General features: G+C 33.4%; 2 protein-coding genes across 2 annotated transcripts in view; one reads left to right on the top strand and one right to left on the bottom strand.

Moving 5' to 3' along the window:
* LOC127701048 (A disintegrin and metalloproteinase with thrombospondin motifs 18-like) overlaps positions 1-17,544 on the bottom strand; it is a 523,205-nt gene that overhangs the window by 360,303 nt on the left and 145,358 nt on the right. The window lies entirely within an intron of this gene.
* LOC127701087 (BTB/POZ domain-containing protein kctd15-like) lies at positions 1,421-14,160 on the top strand. The gene is made up of 3 exons (XM_052204894.1): positions 1,421-1,686; positions 4,549-4,754; positions 13,280-14,160. Exons 2-3 carry the CDS (start codon positions 4,576-4,578, stop codon positions 13,890-13,892), a joined length of 792 nt encoding a protein of 263 aa, XP_052060854.1. The 5' UTR covers positions 1,421-1,686; positions 4,549-4,575; the 3' UTR covers positions 13,893-14,160.

The following is a 17,544-nucleotide window of genomic DNA, read 5'->3' as shown; positions in this document are numbered from 1 at the left end:
ATATATTAACGTAACAAATTGAATGTGAAATGCCTTCTTTTTTTTAAATTCCTGTAGGTGGAATGATACTATATACCACGCCGAAGCCCATTAGTACCTTCCATGAATATAATTTGAATCGAGATCACGAATATTATCGACTTTAATTCGTGATCACGAATTTCAAAAATATGGAAAAACTTTTTCCACAGAATTTAACTTTTGATAACTAATTATTATTGGTAATAACGAACTATACACTTCATAAAAACGATTTCAATCCGTGGTCAATCAGATTTATTTAATTCGTGATCTCGAATTCAATATAAACTATTGGGAGGTCCTAAATTGGCGTCCGTACTTAGTCTACCACAATAAATCTCTATATTTGTAACGAAATTTTGTAAAAGTTTTGAACAGTGTATTATACCTTTTTCATACCATAGAACTTTTTTTGATAATGGAAATATTTTAGTATATTGAAATCCGATAACCCAATAATCTACACTAAGTGATAAGGACTATCCACCTGTCTCCGTAAACCGATGATATTGAGTGATATTTGGAAATATTTCAAGACTTGACTATGATTTGGTCTCAAATTCCAGAATTCAGCATTTGCTGTAGATGTTATGACACTTCATGTCACCGCATCAGAGAATGTACAATTATCTTAGTCATCATATTAGGGCTAGGTTGTGCCTCTTTATGGTCAAAAATGTGTTTTTAGTACATCTTTCTGATTTTGGAATCCTGGACTTCCCCCTTTTTGGCAATTTTGTTGGTGAAAATCCTTGATCTGCCACTGCATTATGTACAATTATGAGAGCCCCGTGTATCGATTTACACCTCCGGGTATCTAGTCGTTTGTATTACTACACTATTCTTTTCCATGTACGAGTTATAGTGTTTACTAGTGGGCGTTTTCTTTTTTTTTATGTGGGTTCGTGGGTAGGGTCGGAGGTGTTTATTTATTATTTTCTCTTTTTTTATTATTATTTTTTCGGTTTGTGTGGGAGGAATTTTTATGTACTAGTAGTTTAATTGTTATAGCGTGATATTAAAGTTTGTTCTACTTTTTGGTGTTTTTTTTGGGGGGGAGGAGTGAAAATGGTCAGCCGTCGGACTTATGCTGATGGAAAAATTTATCCATGTGACAATCTGACTTTATCTGCGTTACAAACTGAAATTGCAACTGTTCCTGCTTTTGTGTTGCTTTATATTTTATAGGAATCATTCACTGACATCCCAAAAAATGTATACCAGAATTTTGTTTGTGCATTCTAAAGAAAGAAAATGACATATTGTCCTCATTAATAAATTATTACTTCAAGAGGTTTAACGCACAAGACAGATAAATGAAAGTATAGCCCGCTGACATTTTTGTCGTTTATAAATAAATAATGAATGTATTGTGCCAAACTAAATTGAACACAGCATCTGTTAGGTTGCTATGGATCTCTGCCTTAGGCAAAGTTTCTTCATTTAAACGTGACCTATATGTAACTATGGAGCCGATAGCATAATGTAGAAAAAGCCGCGTTAATACGTTTTTGCCTTGGGGTATAATACCCGCCAGTTCAATGCCGACGCCGGTAAAAGCTCATTTAAATGAAGAAGGCGGATCTGAAAAGCTTTAGAAAATTTTAGTGGTATATACATGTTACAATAACAGGGGAAATTTAGTGAAGAAAGCAGATATTTCAGGTAAAGTTATATTTGTTATACATTCATTGATCTATTTGTTATTGGTTTTTTATTGTGTGTAGATAATCTGTCACTCTGTGAAACTTAATTAATTAATTATAGCTTATCAAATTTTCATATTACTTTAAAAGAAAACAATAAATCAAATGTTTGGTTGGTTTAACAGGGGACGTTTAATTGATAATAAAATGTAATATATATATCACTGGTGCATTATTACCCCTGCCTTACAACTTTAAATCAACAGTTCTTTAATAAAAAAAAAACGAGGTGTTTGTTGTTTGATCATCAACACAATTAAAAGAAAATCTTATAATATAGATTTCTTTATGTATTTTCAAATCGACCAGTTTATTTTCACCCACAGTGTGTCCCTCTTTGTCAGTGAATAAATCTACCCGCAGGCTATTTGTCAAATTATAATGGTATTTATGAATGTCAATATTTAAGTGTTATAGCTTTATTTGTAATTTGAATATTCATGTTTAAACACATAAGTGACAAAAAAATCGCTTTATTCGCTAGATAATGATTCAGTTTACAAATTAAAAATCATATGTTCTTAAAATATTTGAGGTTATTTATCTTAAGATACTAATATAACCTTAATTATTGCCCGAAGCCTATATAATTAGTACTATTCCTTCTATTCCCACAAAATCGTTCCCTCTTGTATCTGTAAATACATCTTCTCAGGGTCCGCTACTCTCATGTCAGGCTGATTCGTTCCTGGTAGACTCGATGCATTCGAACTCAAGGAATTAAACATTTAACTCTTAATAAATTGGATGATTTTAATTTATTAAGAAACGGAAACACAAGAATGTTTTTAGTTTTGAAAGCTTTGTAGTGAGCAACAAAAGTTTCATTTGATAAAGTCCCGTCGATTGACATTCGAATAGACAGATAAGTGTCTAACATAAATATTCTTGTATGAAATAAATTTCTGTAGCCACAAATATGATTTTTGTACTCTCCCTTTCTTTCATGGAAAGATACGAACTTATTGTATCTAAAAAAAAAGGATACATAACGAATACAATTTAGTTCCATTGCGAGAAATGGTCAAGAATCCGACGGTATTCCTGACGAGAAAGAAGTGGACGCATGGTCACGTTATCATATCTATCTTATCTATCTTCGTATCTTCTGTACATCTCAGTCTGGATGCAGAGATATCATAATTAACCATATCCTAAACTTTCTTCACACGTAAAAGTTGCACGAAACCTTTTATTCCATACAAATATTACAATCTTCCTCCAACTCTTCAGTAAAGAATTCATTTATTTTATCAGTTGCAAACATATACCTACATCAGTTTGTGCTACTCAGTGTCTTCAAAATGGCAACATGATTTTTTTTTATCTATACTAGAATCGAATACCCGCCGTCAGTGGTAAACAGACATTTGTATCTCCATTACACACAAATCTGACTGCCATAACATAAAGTACGAATGTATGGACCGAATTACAAATACACCAATTCATTTTGACCAAAGAACTTATACGTTATACTACAACCCTCCCAAAGAAAGTTAAATGGAGGTCTGTAGGGGACCCTACCAAAGAAAGTTAAATGGAGGTCTGTAGGGGACCCTACCAAAGAAAGTTAAATGGAGGTCTGTAGGGGACCCTACCAAAGAAAGTTAAATGGAGGTCTGTAGGGGACCCTACCAAAGAAAGTTAAATGGAGGTCTGTAGGGGACCCTACTAAAGAAAGTTGAATGGAGGTCTGTAGGGGACCCTACCAAAGAAAGTTGAATGGAGGTCTGTAGGGGACCCTACCAAAGAAAGTTGAATGGAGGTCTGTAGGGGACAAAAAAAGGTGCTGTAGGTGTCATTTTCCACTATACATATCATGTGGAAATCTTCTTAACCATGCCTTAAATGGTGTTAAATGTATTTGACTAGTATAATTTTGTTTATTTGTTTGTGTTTCCGTTTTTTTTGTATCGACTACGACGAAATTCATAGAATGCGAGACAATATAGTGATGCTAATCCGGCGACAGCAAAGCCAAACACCATTTGTATAAAGTTTTATATTCAAGATGACAGAAAACTTTGATATTTCATATATACATATGCCTTACGTTCTGAAGTTTCCGTATATCTTATCTCAATTGCCCTTGACCTCATTTTCATGGTTCACCGATTGCTTTAAAAAAAACTTTATAACTTTTAAATCACGCAAATTTCTTAATTTTTATAACTTATAGCATACTTATATTTAGAAATCTTGCAAGATCTTCATGTCCGTCATATAGGGTTCACATGTCCTTGAACTTATTTAATGGATCAGCGATCATGGCTAAGATTTCGTGGTTAAGCCCATATCTCAGAAAATTGAATCAATAGGTCAACAATGATATTTAATGTATGAAATGATTGTAAGGTGTACATCTCCCTCTGGTAGGTTTCATCTGATCTTTACCTCATTTTCATGGTTCATTGGCCAATGTTAAATTTTCGTGATTTGTTTCGATTTAGGTACTATCAGCATAAGGTCAACTTAAGTTGGCGTATGGAATTCTTCTACGGAGTATATGTCCTTTTGGGTTAACCTGACCTTGACCTCATTTACCCTAAATCATTGATGATGTTAAGTTTATGTGATATTTGCAGTACAACCTTTACGTTATTTAAAACATAGATTCGACCATAATCAGTAAAGCAGGAGAGACATTTCAGCGTGTGCAATCTTATCTTTTTGACCTTGTCATCATTACAGAACTAAACATTGTTGAATTAGATAAGCCAACGACATGTTAATCTAAAATCACTGTTCTGCATACATACGGAAATATGAACACTTTGATTCCGAGATGTGAATGAAATGTTTTGTATTTTCCCTTCAGATACCGACTGTTGAAACCTAATGGGCAATGACATCTCCAGTGCCAAACCAGACATCAGTTTCGCCTAGGTCACTTCACAATGGCGTTTATTCAAAGATACCCATGTCGGGAGTTCCATGTCCAGCCACACCAACACGATATACCGCACCTGTACATATTGATGTTGGAGGTGTCATCTACACAGCATCTCTGGAGACACTCACGAGGTAAGGTTCCAGATAAGTTTAAAAAACAATTCAAACAAATGCATATTCCTCACAGGCACTTGTTTCATGCGATGGTAGAGGCATCCGTAATTCCTCTTTCTTTCCACGAAAGAAGAGGGAGGGGCCTTTGCCATCGCATAACACATGTGCCAGTGATATCCCTCCTGTTAAATTCACTGGCCTATCCCTAATATTTAGACATATACAAGTAAAGAGTACAGACGGTAAATGGTTCATATAGTAAAATTTATTATTATACAATGTACAATGATATACAGTCACGGAAGCTTTGTGGATAAAATTTGCATAGTGCCACCAAACGCAACACTTTTTGCCAACCATGGCAAAATAATAAACAGTCATAATTTACAGATGATATTGTTACACATGGAATAAATAACGAGCATCAGGAGACAATGTGTCGTTTATCTTTTTATGGATAGTGTAGCCTGTAGAATTGGACGGAGAAATGTCTGTGGATGGATGCAATATTTAGGTTGTCGTATTCATACGTGTTTTTCAGATGTATAAGTGCGATCGACTCTTGCACAATTTGAAGATTGAAAAGTTGACCAGGATTTCCATAATATATGTAATTGGTAAAACTTTGTAATTTTGCTATAAAATGTAAATACAGACCATTGATGCACATAAACGTCAGAATTGTGAGTGCATCCTTAAAGTTGTCAGTGAAACTTTTGTTATGTCCTTATGTTAATTGGCTAATATTAAATTTAAATGAAAAGATGATAGAAATTTATCTTAACAAATTGCAGTCACACCTATCTTATCATTTATCTTTCTTAGCAGACACCTATCACATAACTTCTTATTTGAGCCGAGGAAACAGTACCCCCTCCCCCCCCCCCCCCCCCCCCTCCCCCCCTTTTCCTATAATTATATAAAGCTTTTTAGTTAAAAAGAGCATACAGTTGTGTACCCATTTCCCTTAATTTGCAATAACTGTAATAATAAAATTTATATACAGACAACTGCCAATATATATGCATATAATCAAAATAGATGATATACACATGATTTTATATCGGAATCATAGAGTGGGAGGTATGTAACATTCACCTTGTCCGTCAGACTTTTACTATGGTTACAATTTTGCATTTGGAATGATAAGATATTTCATCGGGAACGTTATGCTATTGAGTTGTAAGTGTGTTCATATTTTTGTCTCTACCAGGCAGTCATGCACTCCCCGTTTGACGACTCCTTGATTTTATTTAATACCAACTGACCATGTGATTTGTCATCAATGTATAAGAACGAGTGTGGGTATACTTAGCACAAAAACACATGCAACTTTTGTTTGTCTTTTTAAAGTTTAACCTAATACTTATGTTTAAGCTAAAACACCTGAATGCTGTCAGGATAGAATAAGTAACAGAACAAACTTAATTTTAACAAAATATGAATGTGGAGAGGTAATAAGTATACTGAATGCACAAATGTACTTAACGAACGAGGCATACATTTAGAAAATATAACAAATGGCATTGCCTTTGGTGTAAACTTTTACCAACGATTTTCCTATTTTATAATTAGGGCATTGTTTGAGATGATATTATGATGGATTTGTGTTTAACCATTTGTGGCAAATCTAACTTGCATATCAGGACGAGAACATGGTAAAGTGATTTGTATGTTAACCCTACTTCGTAATGAACACTTATTTTAACGTGCTAGTTCACAAGGAAACAGTCCACAGGAAGAAATGTCACTTACAAGTCGTATCCCGGACATCATATTTTGAATGTTATGATCTTACCAAAAATTGTCAGCCACTCCTTATTACAGTTATTGCTGGTAAATGGTGATTTTTGGGGTTTTGGCTATTATCTTGAAATCCAAAATAGATGAAAGAAACTGTCAAGGACAAACATGAAATGCATGAAAAGATATATACATGGGCTTAATCGTCAGTCTACTCTTTTAGAAATTATTGACTACGAGAGACGATTTTTTTCCCCATTTTTGTGTTTTTATGGAAACTTTACTAGATAGAGAGAAACTGTAAATATCATAATAAAATCCACAATAACTCAACATGATTGAAATCATCAGTCGACTTTATGTAAGAGTAATTTCCATTAAATGAGATTTTAACCGCTATTGTTTTGGCAGAAACTATAAATATTGAGAGTAACTGTAAAATTAGATCTGCAATAAGTCATCATGTCTGAAATGGTCAGTCGACTCATTATAGGAGTTGTTGCCCTTAAATGACGATACTGCCATTTTTGTGGTTTTCGATTGTTTGTAGAAACTGTTATAGTACTATATATTGAGAAAATTAAAATGACAAAAACAATCAGCAAATTAGATCTTCAAAACCCCAGTTTTTGCTAGGGTTCGTGTTGCTCAGTCTTTAGGTTTCTATTTTGTGTTTTGTGTACTGCATGTTGTCTGTATGTTGGTCTTTTTTCTTTTTTTAGCCATGGCGTTGTCAGTTTATTTTTTACTTATGAGTTTGAATGTCCCTTTGGTATCTTTCGCTTCTCTTTAATAAGGTCACAATCGTCAGTCGAATCTTTATGGGAGTTATTGCCCTTGAATGGTAATTTGTATCCATTTTTGTGTTTCTAGAAGAAACTATAGTAATGCGGTATGGGTTTTACTCATTGTTAAAGACTGTACGGTGACTTATAGTTGCCAACCTTCTTCTTCATTTGGTCTCTGGTGGAGAGTTGTCTCATTGGCTATCATACCACATCTTCTTACTTTTTTAAACTGTTAATAGCAAAACAGCTCTACAAATAAGTCAGCGTGGTCGAAATCGTTAGTCTTCTCCTTGCAGTATTGATGGCCCTTGAAATACAATTTTTATCCATTTTTGAATATTTTGCGAACACTTTTGGTGGTAGAGAGTAACAAATTGTTTATAACAAAAAATGATCAGCAAAATAAAGACTACAAATAACTCCTTATAAGAGTTATTTCTCTTGAATGATGTTTTGTGTATCTAATATCTTGAAAACTATAATATATAGACTGAAACTTTGAAAGCAAAACATGTTTAGCCACACAAGATCTACAAACACGACAATATAAATGAAATTGTCATTCAAGATAAATATTCTTGTTGCATTGTATCAATTTTATAATAAAATGTCAGGTGAGCTATGCCTCTTAACAGTTTGTTCTTATGTTGGGTTGTAAGTAACTGTCTAAGAAATGGGAAACACTGAGCGCATGTTTAATCCCATTTCATTCTTTGTACCTATCCCAATCAAGGAGCCTGTAATCCAGTTGTTGTCGTTGGTTGCAGTGCTGTCTGCTATGATTGCTTTCACTTTTTTGTTGAAGTATATATATAAATCTGACCGTATGTTTAATCTTTTGAAGTTTTTCGCAGTTAAGTTCATCCAGGGCCTTTTCAGCTTACTTCGCGGTATTGTTGTAGGTGGTGTCTTTTGATTGTTCACATTTTTGTCTTGGGTTGTACTAGATATTTGTCACATCGGTAATCATGCCATATTTGCTTATTATAAGATTTAACAAGAATGAGTGATCTTTTGAATTCGTAAAGTTTCACATGGTAAGCATAGATATAAGAAGATGTGGTATGAGTGCCAATGAGACAACTCTCCATCCAAGTCACAATTTATAAAAGTTAACCATTATAGGTCAAAGTACGGTTTCAACACGGAGCCTTGGCTCACACCGCGCAGCAAGCTATAAAGGGACCCAAAAATTACTAGTGTAAAACCATCTTAACGGGAAAACCCTGCATGAATCAGAATGTGAAGTAGGGTGACTTATATGCTATCCTGACATCACTGTAAGATGTAGGAACATACCTACATTACATGGTGTATTTATAACATGGAACTGAGGATTCCAAAGTTATGCTTGGTTTACTTCTCTGACTTCATTATAAGTGAATTTCATGTGATAAATAAAATATAGATATGAGAAATCGATTCTAAGTGCACCTACCACAAACTGTGACACCTTGGGAAATATATGCTATCTGTGTTGCAAACCTTCATTTTGTAAAAAAAAGTAACCATACCAGTTCATATCATAATTTTCAAATATATGCCTGCGTCATACATTATAATAGTTTTCTGTTAACTCAAATCATGGCTCCTAGAATCAAAACGATACATTTTTCTTGCGAATATCATTTGATTTGTGTGGATGTTTTTATCGCCGTATTTTAGCAATAACAATTTAGCACTATAGTTCATTAGCTCATTCTAGCAACAGGGCCCTAATATCAGGATGTAATAGTATGCCCGATGTCATGGTGAATTGAAGTTCTCAAGGTCATAACACCTTTCTGCATGCTTTGCTGTTGAAAATTATCACAAATATTATGCATGATCAAGTGGTATCTAATTTGAGTATCTTATGTTTTAATTATTTTTTAACTTTACTACTTGCTTGATTTAACCATGGAAGTAATATTGAATATTGCTTCCATGATTTAACAGATCATAATGCTTTTTATAGTCCAAGATGAATTATGATCTTGACCCGTGGTTCAACCCGTGGTCTTCTTAAAGAGTAGTGCAATGTAAAGCGAATCAAATAATTTGATAAATTGTATCATAATACGGACGCGAAAGAGTAGTCTAACAAAAGTATACCACAAGTCAGTCCACATTTTGGGATCATATCAATCTACTTAATACTACTGCATGCACCAAATGACTAAATGAGGAAAAGTAGGTCACGATTACCATATTTGGCATATCAGAAATTTCAAGGGTTCTTATACCACTGATCTTCCGTGTCAATTAAAAATCTGAGAATTGTTTCATGTTGATGATCAGAAGTTTTAGTTATGGTTTATTGAGAATAGTACGAAATTCAAATTGGTCATTTACGTGCAGGTATCAGAGAAAATTTACAGGATGAGCAGTGCATGCGCAAGACTTATCTTTCCTCGGGTAAAAATTTTTCTTGTAAACTTTGTATGTGGTGATAGCAAATGCTTTATATTCTTTCAAAAATCAATTATATAGGAACATCCGCTCAACAGTTCGTGAAATTTCTCATCTCTTTATTAATATTTTATTAAACCTGGAGGCCCATATAACGTAGTGTTCATAACAACTAAATATATCTGTTAGATGCTTGAGGACTTTTTCTGCCTTATTACTCAGAATTGATGACAAGGCCTACGGGATCAATTTTCTGTCGACAAGATCCAAACTGTTGAAAGATTTACACGAGAACGAATTTTTTGCCCGGAAACATTTTATACTTAAGCCTAATTGGATAGTCTTGCTACATAGAAAATATCCGCTGGAAATAATTTAATTTACTGGCTCAAATATAACAGCTTAGAGCTGGATTTAAATATTACGTGTCTTAAAATTGTTTTGTATTGAAGTAATAATACACAGTCTGAAAATGCCAGGGGATATCCAAAAGTACAAGAATGAATGTTTGAAGATTATGTCCTGATGTGAAATTTTAAATTAAAACGTTCAGATGAATGTTTGCCTTGAAGGAAATTGTATTGCGATCTTTGGATTGGGAAAGGTCTTGAACAAAATTAGAACTATTTCTATAAGTACAATCCTTTTCAAAGCAAAAGCACAATCGACTTCGTGGTGATATATAATTACATTACATGTATGTTTCACAAAAATCTGTAATTTTGATTGGAAGACAACAGTCGCGAGGTATTCCAAAATCATATTGTATTTCCCAATATATTACACTTTTTTGTTTCAATTGGAAATCAGTATTCTCCTCGTACTTTTCAACTTATTTCCAGAGCCTTATAAAAACTTATATTAAAACACAACGGTGTGTGATAATCTGAAGTCTTGTGTACAAACTATATATGACATATATTGATGAACTTGTTTTCTTAGAAGAATCTTGAGCATCATCTTTTGATAGATCCATATTTTGTATGTAGAAGAAGACTTGAAATTTTCTTCTGGTATATTCAGTAGGTCGTAGATCTCATTCTCGTGGTCTTAATGCCACAGTTATGTTTTCGCGCTTTGAGCCGTTTCTCATTTAGTTTGAGTAATTGACCAGTATAAATATTTGATCTAAGGTTACCAGAAGTCACCTGATTTTGACCGCTTTTCATGGTTCAGTAAGCAATGTTAAGTTTTCGTGCTTAGGTAATTTTCTCAGTTTCTATGACAAGAAGATCGACTAAAGATGTAGGGGCAACTTGCCCTATTTTTTGTTTCACTCAAAAAGTCTCAAATTTAAAAGTTGCGAAAACCTAATGGAAGTTGAATATTCAAGAGTGTATATCTTATACTTCAAAAATATTTTTACAATTTTGCATATTTCAATAAAATCAAAAAGCTATATTCAAAATGCAAATGCTATGGGTTGCTATTAAAGGCATTTGGATATAAAATTGCAAATTTAACATGTTTTTGTCAAATTTTGCATTGAACGACGCTTCTTAACAAAACTCATTATATATATTCTATCAGACAGATCATACATAGCTTTACTTTCAACAGGATTTGTTTTTGTTAATAATTTGCTTTTCTTAGACATTTTTTGGAATAAATACTCAAAATTTCAAAAAAATGTCAAAATTTCGGTTAGAGTTTATCTGCGGGCGTTTATAATAGAGATCTGTTTAGAAAAAAAACATCATATTGTTAGAATCTAAAAGTACATACAGTTGGATGTGATACTATGAATTTAAGTAAAGATTGAAAGACTCTTAGATTTTAGCTTTGCAGTAATAACCATCAGCTTATCAAAATCAAGGTTTAATTAATTTTAATGAAGTGAAATATTGGTTATTAAGTCTGTTAAACGGTATTCCTTTTCGTGTATTGTTGTAGTTAAAACAGGCCCTTAATTTTCACTTTTGAATTCTTTCAAGTTTTGTCATCCATGTACCTTAATAGCTTACTTACGGTATTGGTTTTGCTCATTGTTGGAGGCCGAATAGTGAAATGTTATTGATCACATCTTTTTTTCGTTGGTCTTTAAAGGAAACTACCATAGTTGTTTCATTGGTAATCATACAACCTCTCCTTATTTTTTTTTTGTGTTTGAGGAGTATTTATAAGTAGTGCATATGTATCCCAAATGGTCAGACAATGTTGAAAGATCTATACACATAATATAAAGAATCGAAACTAAATTTCTTTTCCAAACACTAAGATGGATATTGTTTTGAAAGGGGGTTGCTATGTTGTAAGTTGTTAAGAAAAAGAAATTAAGAAGGGGGAGGAATTCTATAACACAAACTTTAGTACATATGAAAAATACATGTTGTCCTTTCCTCGATCTTGATATCTATATCATTAACGGGAAGCTTAATACAAAAATTTATGATGAAAGAGATGATTTTTCATTTCCTATCGTTAATTATCCATTTTTAGATGGTGACGTTCCCTTGTCACCATCTTATGGTGTTTATACATCTCAACTTGTACGGTTCGCTCGTGTATGTAACAACGTATTAGATTTTAGCGAGAGAAATTTATGTATTACTGAAAAATTATTACACCAGGGTTTTCGATATCATAAACTAGTCAAAACATTTACTAAATTTTATCATCGGTATATAAGGACATCATTCGTAAATATAACTCAACATGCAGACATCTTGTACGTTCGGGTATTTCACATCCAATCTTTTATGGTAATATTCTTTACAAAGCACAAAAATGTCAGTATTCACCTCAAAAGCTAACAAAACCTTTAAACAGACTTATTAAGAAGGGATATAGTTACGATACTGTTGTCAGGTCATTAAAGATTGCATATTTTGGCTTTAATATTGATTCACTTATAGGGTCTTTGCATCGGAATTAAACATATTTATTCTAAAACCAGTTGTTGGCACGACACGGGTTATGTTCTTCTCATATATTTTATGATGGTATAATACTAAACCCCTAACAGGAGGGATTGTGCCTGATATTCATATGATGAAGACATAATCTTTCAATCAGTTTAATTGAGGTCTGGAGCTGGCATGTCAGGAACTGCTAATAGTCTGTTGTTATTTATGTAATATTGTCATTTTGTTTATTTTCTTTTGTTTCCTATTCTGACATCGGACTCGGACTTCTCTTAAACTGAGATTTACTGTGCGTACTGTTGTACGTTTGTTTTTTCTACATTGGCTAGAGGTATAGGGGGAGGGTTGAGATCTCAAAAAACATGTTTAACCCCGCCGCAAAAAATGCGCCTGTCCCAAGTCAGGAGCCTCTGGCCTTTGTTAGTCTTGTATCATTTTTAATTTTAGTTTCTTGTGTATAATTTGGAGTTTAGTATGACGTCCATTATCACTGAACTAGTATACATATTTGTTTAGGGCCAGCTGAAGGACGCCTCCGGGTGCGGGAGTTTCTCGCTGCATTGAAGACCCATTGGTGGCCGTTGGCTGTTGTCTGCTCTATGGTCGGGTTGTTGTCTCTTTGACACATTCCCCATTTCCATTCTCAATTTTATGTTGCTGTTATTCATTTTTCTCCAAGCTATGAACATTAAACATTAAACTTGTTGTTTGCTCATCATTCTGATTTAAAGTATATTTTTCTACTTTTTCTTTGCAGATATCCGGAATCAAGACTTGCAAAAATGTTCAACGGAAGCATTCCCATTATCTTAGACACTCTCAAGCAGCACTACTTTATAGATCGCGATGGAAAGACATTCAGACATATTTTGAACTATCTCCGATCTTCTAAAATAATCCTACCGGAAAATTTCTGTGAACACGAGCAGTTATACGAGGAAGCAAAATATTACGAGTTGCATGGTTTAGTTCATCATCTTGAAATTATAAGAAAAGCAAAAAATATCAAAACAGAGAAACCTGATTCAGCCATCGGCGGAAGTAGCAGAGAGTTTTGTGACTGCATTGCAGTTGCCATAAGTCCAGATCTTGGAGAAAGGATTTCACTGAGTGCTGAGAAACGTCTGCTTGAAGAAGTTTTCCCTGAACTTTCATCTGCATTGATGGATTCTAGAAATTCAGGATTCAATTTAGACAGTCACTATGTCATTCGCTTTCCTTTGAATGGATTTTGTAAGCTTAATTCTGTTCAAGTGTTTCAAAGACTGCTGAACCATAGCTTCCGTGTGGAAGCTTCCACTGGGGGTGGCGTTGAGGGACAACAATTTAGTGAATATTTATTTACGCGAAACAATTGTAAAAAGCTTTGAAAAGGATAGACTATACGTTAGTACTTATTTTTGTAGCTTACGATGTAAATTCAGGCTCTAAGTCTGTGTGTCAAAATTACGACACCTCTTCATCATCATGTTGAACTTTTTTCACTTGACCAGTATACTCATTGTTGATATATTTACACAATGTACGTGTTTATCATACACTAGACATTCATTGAAATCCAAGTTTAGTATTATGTTGTTTTATTTTGTATTTTATGTTAGTTAATAAGTTATGAATAAAATGTTGATTGCGATTCGATGTTGATTTGCACCTTATCATATGTTGCTAGTAATACTAGTTATCACGAAGATTTAATCTACAGCAATTTTATAACATTTTTAAGGATGTTCCTAGTTCAATATAACAGCAAAGCGACCACGATTCTTAAATAAAGAGGAAATAGAGTGATAAATATTTCGTATCAGTTACATTTGTAGGAAAGATCAATTGTAGACGAATTACACAAATAATACATCTATAACAATTTCTGGTAATTCTCACAAATTTCTTTCGACAAATTGCATATATTCTTCTCTACCCATTGGCTAAATTCATTACCAGTAAAACTACATTTGTGTCTGTTGCCGGAGGGTAGATAGGATGAAAAGTTTATATTCCTAAGAGGAAATATGAACTTGCGTCAATCTATTTTGTACTTGGCCAGGAGGATAGTATTAACAACAGAATGTATTAGTCCTTAGGCAATACAGGACTGCAAAGCGCATTTGTTAAGCAAACAAAAGAAAAAAGTTGATAAAAGCTTATGGATTAGACCAATAAACCCCAAGGCTAGGTACTTTATACAAGATATTCGCTCAATTATTTTGTGCACTGTAATTTAGTCATTTTGATAACACAATAATAATGAAATCCTAAACTGAAATACGTCTTTATAATTTAAATGACTACTTTTGTATTCAGGACAAGATCAGGCATACCGAAATATGAATATAAGAGTCCTGTTCCAAATATTGCCGGAAGAGTTTTTGATAGTTTATGCATCGATACATATAAGCCCTTTAGTAATTTTAGTTATTATGTATGGTATTAATAAAAATCATAATACTTGACCAATTTGGTAAAGAGAACAATGACCTAACGCTGTCGTTAAGTTTAGAAAGAAACCACCATAGATATATGAAAAGTTCCCATGATCATTATTTACATGTTTGGTCATTATTTCAGCCAGCACAACATATACTTAGATAAGAAGATGTGGTATGAGTGCCAATGAGACAACTCTCCATCTGTTTGTGGGTTTGAATGATAGCAGATGAGTACGCCTCTACAGAAGTATGATAAGTTAACGAAACCTTAGTTATTTAGCAATGGAAGAGATGTTTTCTCTGTTTGTGTAGGGAGATTAACATTATCTCAACAATTGAACTCCCTTAGGATATTTTAAATTTTGTTAGAGTTAATTATGTATTCCTATCCCAACTAGTCAAAAGGGACCTTTTCTTCCACTTGGTGTCTGTCGTCCGAGTATGTCGTAGTTGAGTTTGTGCGTGCGCGTGTGTGTGTGTGTGTGTGTGTGGGGGGGGGGGGGGTGTTGAAAGAATTTGGCCAGTTAAAACCCAACTTTACTGATAAATGCCGTACTGTGACCTATAGTAGTTGTTAACTTCTACGTCGTTTGGTCCCTGGTTTGAGTTGTCTCATCGGCAATCATACCACATCTTTTTATTTTTATATTTGCTACTAACAGTAATAATAGCGAGTCTAGTTAATAAATTATATCCGATGTTCTTGAAGTTTAACAAGCATGACCACAGTTACTAGAATTTTGGTTGAAATGTCAATAATAATTTAACAAAACTCTAATAAAGGTCATGTGAGAGTTTGCGAAAAATTCTCGATTTCAATCTTCCTTGAGAATTATCAGAATATGGTCATCAAATACTGCTACTTTTTTTAAAATAAATAGAAATTCACAATCAAGAAAGTAAACTCATAACAAGTTTGAAAAAAAAAGATGAAAAAAAAACCAAGTTTGTTGTCGTGCTCAACCTTGGAGAAATGATACAATTAATAATCCCTGCAAAAATTATGATTGAAGAATCAAAATTTTTCAAGTTATTGGTTGCTGAAAAATAAATTTGTTTTTGTTTGTGCTTATTGAAAAAATATTATAGAATCACTTTTTACAAAAGGTCATGTCGTATTGGGGGATGAAAATATAAAAAATATAACATTGAACTGTTACACCTTTCCATTTAGACTAAAATTAAAAACACAACTCTGGTCAATTCATAATTTTTTAATATGAAAAAATAAAATGAAATGCATTCCTTCTTCTTACATGTTCTTCAAGTATACAGAGGTGTGTGACCATATCCGCCGGTTATTGATAGAGCCATACGTAGTCAGGTTAAATGTTAAAAAAATGAACAAATTAAAATTGAACATGTAAAGGGAAGTAACTCGTGATTTCTCTAATTTTACAGTGATATTTTAAAGGAGGAAGATAAGAAGCTCGGTTACCTTAACTATTCTGTAATTATTAAATGAAAACCATCTCATCTCCTCAAACTTTACTTTAAATTTCTATCAATTTTGAGTTTCTCCTACATAATATTTAGGAATTAAGTGGACGTGTAATACTTGTAGAATGAAAGCAATATCGGTGACAAGGACATTTTATTATATTTTCTTAGATAGTGTGATTAGTCCATTTTGGCAATCTGGAAAATAGTTCTATCACTTTTAGCTCACCTGACTTAAAGTGAAATCATGAGTCTACTCCTTATAGGACTGATATATTGCCTCTAAATGACGATTTTTACATATTTTTTTTTGGCGTTATTGTTTTATTATCTTGAAAACTGTAATAGAAAAAGAGAAACTTGTAAACGCAAAAAATGATCAGCAGGACAACAAGGAAAAAATCTTTCGACGACTCCTTATAAGAGTTAATGCTCATAAATAACCATTTTTGTCGAGCCTGCGACATCTGTCGCAGAAAGCTCGACAAAGGAATAGTGATCCGGCGGCGGCGGCGGTTAAGTAACTAGTTAAAAGCTTTATATTTTAGAAGATGCTTCATACTTTGTATATAGATGCCTTATGTTATGAAATTTCCGTCCGTCATATGTCCATTGTCCTTGACCTCATTTTCATGGTTCAGTGACTACTTGGAAAAAAAAGGTTAAGATTTTTTGTAATGTTAATTTCTCTCTTATTATGAGTAATAGGATAACTATATTTAGTATGTGCGTACCTTGTAAGGTCCTCATGCCTGTCAGACAGTTTTCATCTGACCTCGACCTCATTCATGGATCAATGAACAAGGTTAAGTTTTCGTGGTCAAGTCCATATATCAGATACTATAAGCAATATGTCTACTATATTTGGTGTATGAAATTATTGTAATTTGTACATGTCAAACTGGCAGGTGTCATCAGACCTTGACCTCATTTTCATGGTTCAGTGGAAAAAGTTAAATTTGTGTTTTGGTATGTTTTTCTAATACTGTATGCAAAGGTCAACTATATTTGGTGTATGGAAATATTTTAGGACGTACATGTCAGTCAGGCATTTTTTATTAGACATTGACCTCATTTTCACGGTTCAATCCTCAATGTAAAGTTTTTGTGTATGCATGATTGCAAGGTGTACATGTATTTTCGGTTTGGTTTATCT

This window comes from Mytilus californianus, unplaced genomic scaffold (assembly GCF_021869535.1).
Source record: "Mytilus californianus isolate M0D057914Y unplaced genomic scaffold, xbMytCali1.0.p SCAF_5, whole genome shotgun sequence".
NCBI lineage: Eukaryota > Metazoa > Mollusca > Bivalvia > Mytilida > Mytilidae > Mytilus > Mytilus californianus.
The sequence above is the reverse complement of the archived record's forward strand: the minus strand, read 5'-3'. Positions and strand labels throughout refer to the sequence as shown.

Excerpts from the sequence above, each read along its gene's own strand:
- LOC127701087 (XM_052204894.1), top strand. The coding sequence starts at position 4,576 with ATGACATCTCCAGTGCCAAACCAGACATCAGTTTCGCCTAGGTCACTT. Across the intron at positions 4,755-13,279 it reads TCTCTGGAGACACTCACGAG|ATATCCGGAATCAAGACTTG; the intron begins GTAAGGTTCCAG and ends TTTTCTTTGCAG.